The 9,948-nt window shown below is 36.8% G+C and overlaps 1 protein-coding gene across 1 annotated transcript; it reads left to right on the top strand.

Annotated features, from left to right (window-relative positions):
• Positions 1-2,136: 2,136 nt before the first annotated feature.
• LOC120482520 (macrophage mannose receptor 1) lies at positions 2,137-9,683 on the top strand. Its single transcript, XM_089131456.1, has 6 exons — positions 2,137-5,303; positions 5,430-5,765; positions 8,302-8,646; positions 8,734-9,060; positions 9,197-9,297; positions 9,455-9,683. Exons 1-6 carry the CDS (start codon positions 4,997-4,999, stop codon positions 9,584-9,586), a joined length of 1,548 nt encoding a protein of 515 aa, XP_088987582.1. The 5' UTR covers positions 2,137-4,996; the 3' UTR covers positions 9,587-9,683.
• Positions 9,684-9,948: the final 265 nt, after the last annotated feature.

Here is a 9,948-nt window from a genome sequence, read left to right as displayed (position 1 = left end):
TGAGAAGTAGCCTAAAACATGAAACAATAATTTGGAAAAAAAAAGATAGAGGGCATCACAGACATATTAAATTCCTTTAGCAGAGATACAGATCTTTTGGGCTTTTCGATTTTTTTTTTTTAATTTTAAAGACTCAAAATACATTTTAAAGGCTGTTTTGAAATGAGCAAAGTTGGGTTTTGAGTTACTCCACTTAGTTTGATGAATATGAAGTTTTCCTAATAATAGAAAAAAATCGATATTTTTCTTATAGGAAAGTCAAAATTATTTGTATGAAGATGACAAATTTAAGACAAGGTTGCAATTCATTTTAAAACCTAGAAATTGAGACATCTCATTCCAAAAGATTGAAAAATAGGGACATTCAAACAATAAGTGCACAATAGACTCTCTTTCACAATTACAAAATCAGCAATGTTTTATTTCAGACTGTAACGAGTGTAAATAAGGTGTGGCCCCTTTAAGAGCTGCGCGCTGAACTGTCTGCAGTGTGTGCCCCTCAAACACCCCATGTGTGCGGGTAATTTCTGTTTGATGCTTATTCTTTTATCTTATTTTGTTTATTAAGTAACAATGTGATGGTAGAACGTGTGACAGACAGTTATACGAGTTCGATTTGTGAGATGTCAATCGCCTCCGTGAGTCTTTCTGGCCTCTGCAATAACTTCAGCTGTGAGCTATCCCGTCGCGTAATTGCGTCACTTCATAACGTTCCCATGGAAACAGGAGGAAATGGCTGCTCTTGTATGAAGCAAACGCAACATTTTTCAACTTTCTGCGAAGATATATGTGACTTTTTTTTGCAACGAAAATGCGAGGATTATGAAATCATGCAAGCCCCGCATATTTTGCATGGAAATCGCCATTTTATGCGGCGAAAGTGTGGCTTAATCAAAAAAATGCGGCCCCCGCATAAATATGCGGACTTTGGCTGATTTTGCATTGAATTCAGCGATCGCATAATCGCGTTTTTCTGGAGGGACTGAAAAGTGGAGTATCCCTTTAAGCCTATAACAGTCGCTAGGAATTGCTGACATGTTTCAAAACGGTGTTTGAGCCAACAAGACAGTGATTAAGACAATATAAAGTTCAGCCCATTCTCACCCCCAAGGCGTCACCTAACTGACACATTGGGAAGCATTTGGACATGCTTCAATATCTGACGCTTTAGGCGCCCTTTAGCGTCAGTTAAGCCTAGTTCACACTACGTGATTTTAAGCCCGATTTAAGCCCGATTTGCAAATCGTTGAGTCGCCGACAAGTCAGGGTGTTATCGCGTGCAAATCGCGGGCGATTAGCGGACGATTAACGCTCGCCAATCCGTTAGTGTGAAAGAGCCAACAACGCATCAAAGACAGCTCGCAGACAGCTCGCAGACAGGTCACCGAGCTCAGAAAAATATCTAGCCTGCTAGATATCTCGAGCAGTCGCGCGACTCAATCTCAGTGATGTCATGAGTACAGCCAATCATAGCAACGCATGGGTTGAGGACACCAGGTAAATCTTACTTTTTCTTTTTTGCATTTTTTTTCTCAGAGCAGATCGTCGAGCAAACAGTGTGCAGCACTAGTTTCTGTCTGACGTCCATATTCGCGTGGTGTGTTCTTCTCTGTAGTTTCGCGTCATTTCTGGTTCGTTTTATTGCGTGGTTTTTCGTTACAAAACATGGTTTCTAGACCAGATAGAATCGTGTTGTTGTCAACTCGTTATTTGTTTGATTATTTTCAGGATTTCGACCGTACTATAGTACTGAAACAGCTCTCATTGAGTCACAAATGATATGCTCTTATCATCCGATCGTGGTTGTATCTCTATGCAGTGCGTTGTTAACTCGTGTAGTGAGTTACCTCCTGTTGTGGATCAATCACGTTGTGTTGTGTGGTGTGAACAGCTAAACAACTTGAACACTCATGATTTCACTGAGAGCAAGTCATGTAATGTGAACTGCACAGTTCAGCCCAACATTTTCAAATCATGTAGTGTGAACTAGGCTTTAGATGATGCCCTAGGATCGCGTGTACCCTACCCCCACCCCACAACTAAACCTAACCGCGTCCTCTAACTGACGCTTTCCTTTAGCGTCAGTTAGATGACGCCGTAGGATCGCGTCATGTAAGTGACGCTAAAGGGCGCCTAAAACGTCAAATATTGAAGCATGGTCAAAGGTGACGCCTTGGGGTGAGAATGCGTTGCAAAGTTAGATTTGGAAACGTATACACCCAACTCAGAAACTGAAAAAATTTACTTGCATGGTGTCAAAACTCTTTGTCCAGTATCTTCACGAAATATGATCCAAATAGAGAAAAAGAGCGGAAAGACAACCTGCTTGATCCTGACTAACTATGTAAAAGGTCCGTCTCACATTTAACCCCGCGTTATGTTGTGCCCCGCGCTCCCCTATACAACGAACTGGCAAAACATGAGGGCAAGAAAACACACATATATATGGAGCTGAGAGCAAGAGGATCAGGTTAGCACACTCAGACAAGGAACAAGTGAACACACTCAGGCAAACAAGGACTCAACTAGTATAGACAAGAGTGTGTGGTACTGGGAAACAAGGAGGGAGGAACAGAGAAGCACATGACCAACACAAACAAAGACAGAGCCATATGTTCAAGCACAACACAAACAGAAACATGAAACAAAGATAACACAGACTGTCAGGGCAGAATCCTGCCAGCAGTGATGTGATAGAATGTGCCAGAAGATCTTCAAGTGAAATGAGCGATTTGACTATTAAAATCACGCTTTGCTTGGCATCACTTTCAAATGTAATTTAATCCTTATGCTGCAGAATGCTAAAATATCCTCAAATAATTATTTATCCTTCATTTATTACTGCATATAAGTAAAAGCATTTAGTGTAGGGATGCTCTGATTAAATTTTCCAACATTTTGGAAAAAGTGGGAATGCAACATTAGAGTGTGATGATGCTAAGCCAAAAAAAGATGATATAAGTTGTGATTCAATCAGCGGGTGAGGGTTCTTTATGAATTTAACATTTGCACATTTCAACTTTGTCTCCACACTTTGATACCAAGTGATTTATTTCCATTTTTACCTCACCCAGGCTACATGTTTTGATTCATTTTGATGTCTAAGTATCGTAAAGACATAATGCATCTGTCACATAAACTGTGACTGAAGTGAAGCGCACGACAAAAACGATTCCAACAAAATAGTCATTTTAATAAATCCAAAAAGAATACAGGAGATCGTAGTGGAAAAATAAATAAACAATAATAATTTAATATTCCCGATACCAGACAAGGAACACAGAAACCAGGAGGAAACTAATCAAGATCAGGTGAACATAACGACTAATTAATGAGTGACATACTGGGAAATCAGGCAGGCAAACAGGAACATAACCAACAGAAACTCAACAAAGGAGAACATGATCATGACAACATCCAAAATGTTTTTCATTGAAAATTAGTATTTGAATTTGGAAAGTACTTGTCATCACAAAAATTAGCCTGTCATTTAAATGCATTTGACCTCCTTATGGGCAAATCCAATCAAGTAAATATTCACTAATTAGTTTAGAAATCGTGTTACGGACTACAGGAAAAAATAAAAATAAAACTAGCTTCTACCCAGACTGTTCCATATAGGCTAAACTCAAGTATGGATGGTTTACTAATTATTAAAATTGCAAGTATGGCTGGTATACTAAAAAAACAAATTTACTTCATTGTTGAGTATCTATTGACCAGTTGTCAAGCTCCAAAAAGAGGTGAAAATAAAAAACAATAAAAACACCAAGACAAGTTGCTTATTTTGTGCTTGTTTTATTAAACTAGATTACTTCTTTTTCTGCCGAGATCTGGCAACGGGTTTAATATTAAAGCTACACTGTGTAACTCTTTTAGTTTATTTTTAGCTAAAAACACTTAGTTCTTTCAAAAATATATGTGCTCATTAATGTATATTTACTTCGTCCAAGTAATAAAGTATTCTCGTGAGTGTATAATATGCCATTGAAAATACATACGGGTAAATGGATCTAATGTCGGTCGCCATGTTGCCCCTCCATCTTGAAGTATACGTTAGCCAAAGAGGGACATACCCGTTAATTCAAGCTTCGCCTTTCGCGTTTACGTTTGAGTTAAAACTCATGGACGAGGTCGAACTGGAAGCCATGTTAATCTTGGACTACATTGGCCACCGTATGAGTTAAAACGAAATCGGAATTGAGAGGAACAGAAACGAATATTCACTGAATGATCATATACCTTTTCACCACTAGATGGGGGTAAAAATCACACAGTGTAGCTTTAATATTTGTTGTTGATTTGAAGGAAGGGAGAGAGTTTAATGTATGACTCAAATGAAATGGACACAATCAATATATAATGGACATGTATACGGTGAGTGTGTTTTAGCTTTAGATTTTGTTTATTAGAATACTGCATTTTGATTTATTGTTTCCTTTTGTTTTTGTTTTGTTTACTTGCGTGGAGTTTTTTTTACAACAAATCTGTTGCAATGTGGACATTTCTTTAATGAAAATTAGCTACAGTATTTGAATATGAAAATGACTTATCTTGTCATCACATAAGAACAGCATAGCAGTGAGTGTGTCAGACTGCGAATCCTGAGACTATTCTGTGAATGAGGGCTAGAGTTTTCTGTAGCTGATTCTGTGCTGTCTTAATGCAGTGTAATGTTTAATTAAGGAAATGTGAAGTCCATTCACACTGATTTTCTAGACATTTACTGTGACCAGAAAATGTGCGTTTGATAATCTCTTATTAGAATCCGCACACATTTGATCTGATATTAATCAGATATCAACAGGATCTGTGTGTTCAGTCATGGACGGGAGTCTGTTTTTGCTGCTCCTGCTGTCAGGTTGGTGTTATATTTGTAAGATGTTTTACAAGGACAAGTGAATGTGCAATATGTATTTTTTAAAAAATCACTTTTGCAGGGCTCTTGAGGACTACTTCTGGTGTTTCTCGTCAGTATCACTATATAAATGTGAGAATGTCGTGGCCAGAGGCTCAGAGTTACTGCAGAGAGAAGTACACTGACCTGGCTACTGTAGACACCATGGATGATGTGAACCGGCTGGTGAATATAGTGGATGCTGGATACAGTGGATCAGTGTGGATTGGACTGAAGAGAGGGACACAGACACGCTGGGTTTGGTCTAATGGAGAAAACACACTCACACAGTACAGTGCTTGGTATGCTGGAGAACCAAAGAATGAAAACAAATGTGGCTTTATAGCTAATGGAGTTTGGAAAAGTTACTCATGCTCAAATCAGTTTTTCTTTATGTGCTACAGTGGTGAGTTATACTGTAAGTTTTTTTTTTTATACAGTGAGTTTGTAACTTAACAAATGTTCAGTTTAGCTGAGAAAAATAGTTGGGAGTGGGACCTTATTCTTATTTTGATTTTTTTTTTTCTGATAGGAAGCGCTGGATATGTTAGGGTAGAGATGTGGAAGAACTGGATGGATGCTCAGAGCTACTGCAGACAGTATTACACGGATCTGCCCACTATCGACAACTCTGAGAAACTAAACCAGATAAAGAGTATTATTCCATCAGTATCGTGGGTCTGGATTGGTCTGTTCCAGGACTCTTGGGAATGGTCTGATAAATGGAGCCGCTTCTTTAGAAACTGGGCAGCAGGACAACCATCCCAGACTTCAGGATCTGGAGACTGTGTCGGCATGTCGACAACCAATTCTGGGAAATGGGCTCATGAAAGCTGTGATCTAAAGCGTTCTTTTATCTGCCATGGAGGTGAGTTTTCATTTTTTGGACAAATCTGATCATAATAGATAGAATGATTTTTGAACTGTTCAAAAATTGTTCAACCTGACAATGCAAGAGACTGTATTTGCATGCATTTTTCCCGGTATGTTGTTTCCAAGCAGTAGAGTTTGGATAATGGGCAAAAATATGTAAGGTTTTGCTTAACCCTTTACCTGTCACCCCCCTTTTTGATAATTGATATTAAAATGCACTATACAAACTTAAATGGTTGTAATTCAAGAATGCTTTGGAATATAGACCTAAGTTTGGTCCCTTTTTTTAAAGAAAACAATCAGCAGATTATTACTGAAGTGAACGCACTTCAAAAAAATTAAAGTATGAAAACGTTATGGAAGTTATAGCTAATTTACAGTAGGGCTGGGTAATAAATATCGATTTCTCGATATTAATCGATTCTCCTTTTTACGAACCGATATCGATTCTTAAATATCAAGAATCTATTAGTCATCCTGTTTTATTTGAATGAATGGGACATTGTCTCGCGGCTGCGCGCATCCAAAAAAATCGCAATAATCTTTGTCCTTCGTTCGTTACTCTTGATATGAAACAAAGTCTCAGTTTTCAAATTACGTCCATTTTCTTTAGAAATTCAAAAACATAAATAACGTTGTGGCGCTGTGGCGTGAGATTGCTCTGGTCTGATCGCTCTGATCTCTCTTCCGGCTTAATAATACCAGTTACAGCGCCAAATAAACATGAATGAGCTTCTGAAAGTGTGTTAAAAATAGAGTACAACTTATCGAAATCCGTATCATGTCACATTGATTCGCTCAATCAGCGTTTCAACCGTGGAAAGACCTCAGTTAAACAGTTTGTAATCAATGTCATGTATCGTCATATTTACCTTAGAAAACCCACATAAACTCGTTAGTCAGCCAGAAAAAAATAACTCCAGAGAGGAGCATTTTGCTAAATATATACAACATAGTACATATGCATTATAATCTTAATGTTTTTCAATATTTAATGCATATTTGAATAAATCTGGCAAGTTTTTGACAGCCACCATTTAAATGTTTATATTTCAATCTTCTTATTATAAAAATAAATAAAAGGGTAATTTAATTGTTTGTATAGCTACAAAACAGTTCATTATTACCTTCATATTAGGCTAATGAAGCCTATAGGCTACAACTAGACTCCCATAGTTTACAGCATTAGTTAAGAGATTTGATTCCCATGAGAAAATTTGCCATTTATTGTAACTGATATCCAAAATAATCAATATTGAATCGAATCGAAATCGAATCGAATTGCAAGCTTGTGAATCGAAATCGAATCGAATTGTGAAATTTGTCTCAATACCCAGCCCTAATTTACAGTAAACCAAATATACTTTATTAATACTTTTTATATAAAATAAATATTTTACAAAATATGTTTTACTATAAAATTACTATAAAATGAAAGCTATATATCTAACCAAGTTGTGTTCCAAATTTAAAGTTGATATCACAAAAATTGAAGTTCCCATGAGATTTTGTTTAGGCGTTATACCAAAAATAGCCACCGGGTGCCATTGAATTCCATTGAATTTAATTGTGTGCAATCTGCCATAACAACTTAAAGAGCACCTATCATGGATTTTTGAAAATGACTGTTCATGTGGTGTGGAATATAGTATATTTGGAAGTCAATGAGACCAGAAACTGTCTGGTTAGTGATATTCTTCTAATAATAATATCAGAATATCGTCTGAATGGATTTGAAAACGGTGAAACTCGACTGTTTATCTCTAGGGGAGTTGTAAAATGAGCCTATTTTCAAAAAAAAGTGGAGTTTCCCTTTAATGACAGTTGTCATAAACGTGCATAAATCTTACTTCACATTCAAGACATTTGTCATGTCATGGTTATGAAGGTGTCATGTTAGTCTTATGCACATCCCTTCAAGTAAAGAGTTACCGTTTAAACAGTCAATGACCTTTTCCCCAAAAAAATAATATTTATAACAGTTTGGATGACCTTGGGACGGGTTATTAATTATAATTGTTTAAGATTGTGGACTCGCTCACACTTCTGCATGTGTACAGTTTACTAAAGTAAGGTTTTTTTTTATCGAAGATGGTTTATTGCATTTCTGTGTCACATTCTTTTTTATTTTAAATAATTAATATAATATACAAATCATATAACTTGAATCTCTGCATCAGAAATAATAGTAGGCTATGTGTTAGTACAATCACTAAATTATTTTATACATTTACCACTGTTACTTTCCTGATTATTATAAAGGTGTATAGGGAATAAAATGAACTGGTGGGTCTGACTTCCATGTGACTGAAACCAACTGCTAAAGGCAAATAGTTTTTTTTTTTTTTTTTTTTCAATATTAATACAAAATGGGAAAAAACTACTGTACACCAGTCACAGTAATTATTTCCAACCAAGAATAAAGAAAACCAAGATGGGGAAAAATCTTCAGTATCCAAACATACCCTAAACTATAATTAAAAAAAAAAAAAGATTTTTACAGTCATGTTCCTCATTTCCATTTGCTAAAGGGCCCAAGTCTCCTTACCGCTCCTTCATCTATGTGAATGAACGCAAGACATGGCAAGATGCTCAGAGTTACTGCAGAGCAAGATTCACTGATCTGGCCACTGCTGACAACATGAGTGACGTGAGTTTGCTGGTGAATTCAGTGGATGCTGGATACAGGGGTTCAGTATGGATAGGTCTCCACAATGGAACAGAGTATCGCTGGGTCTGGTCTATGGGCTCACTATCCCAGTATAGTAACTGGTATCCAGGAGAACCAAATGGTGATGGGGAGTGTGTGATTAGTTTAAATGGACGCTGGTATGATGAGAGCTGCAGTGCCGTTCTCCCATTTGTGTGTTTCAATGGTGAGTCCTCAAATCTGGTTCATTTTTCCCCAATACTTTATCTGATCCTGGACTAAGGGCTGGTCTTTATCTGGTGTTTCTGAACAGATAGCACTGGTTTCATCATCACTGAGACTGCTTTGACATGGAGAGATGCTCAGAGTTACTGCAGAAAACAACACACTGATTTGGCGAGTATCAGCAGCGCAAAGCAGCAGAATCTGATCAGTAATAATGCAGGATCGCTCTGGATCGGTCTGTTCAAGGACTCTTGGGAATGGTCTGATCGGTGGAATCTCAGTTTTAGAAACTGGGCAGCAGGACAACCATCCCAGAGTTCAGGATCCGGAGACTGTGTCGGCATGGCAACAACTGATACTGGGAAATGGGCTCGATACAGCTGTGATCTACAGCAACCTTTTATCTGCTATGGAGGTGAGTTTCCACAGTTCAAATGATTCAAACAACAGATTTATAGATCATTCATCAAACAGACATTTACAAACAACTGTCATATCTTTTTATTTATTGATGTATCCTCTGTGTTTATGATGACTTTTAATTTCTCTAGATGACACGTTAATTAAAAAGCAGATCGTCAGACTGAAATTGTCCTGTAATGGAAAATGCACATTGAACGATCCCTCACTACAGACTGCCATTCTGAATGAGGTTTGTATCTGCCTTAAAAACTGTGTTCAGTTTCAGTGTCACATTCTGAATGCGTAACAATACCATGACAGATGCCCAAATCATATAGCATTGTGCTTCAGAGTTTTGAGCAGGCAAGCAACTCTCTTTTGACTTTTTTTTCTTTTTTCTTCTCTAGATCAGTGAAAAGCTGAAGAACATGGGACTGGAGAGTGACAGCAAAATAAGCTGGAGAAAAGGGGAAGGTGAAGAGGTGTTTCATCAGGAGATCAACCGTAAAGCGAGTTCCAATGATAAATGTAATAAGTAATCTTTTAAAACTTTGAAGAATATAAGACTATAAGAATTTTTTAGTAAAAGTAGATTGATAAAAGGAATTGTAAAAGTAGTCTAGTAAAATTATATATATATATATATATATATATATATATATTAATTAAACGCTATAAAGTGTCATTTTATATAATATATTTTCCATTTACTATAGTTTTTCTTTTTTTTATCAAAAATCATCATTAAAATTATACAGAATTTTATATAGGTTCTACTATGCAGAAATAAGGGGTGTATGATGATATCTTTCTAGTAATGAATCTGAAGGAAATCTGATTGGCAGAAATCAACCTGAGCATTTTATTTCCATTTTCGAGGCTGATAGTTGTTTCCATATAT

The sequence above is a fragment of the Pimephales promelas genome, chromosome 5, assembly GCF_988280905.1.
Source record: "Pimephales promelas chromosome 5, fPimPro1.hap1.1, whole genome shotgun sequence".
Lineage (NCBI taxonomy): Eukaryota > Metazoa > Chordata > Actinopteri > Cypriniformes > Leuciscidae > Pimephales > Pimephales promelas.
Note: the sequence above shows the minus strand (reverse complement) of the source record. Positions and strands in the feature narration are given on the sequence as shown.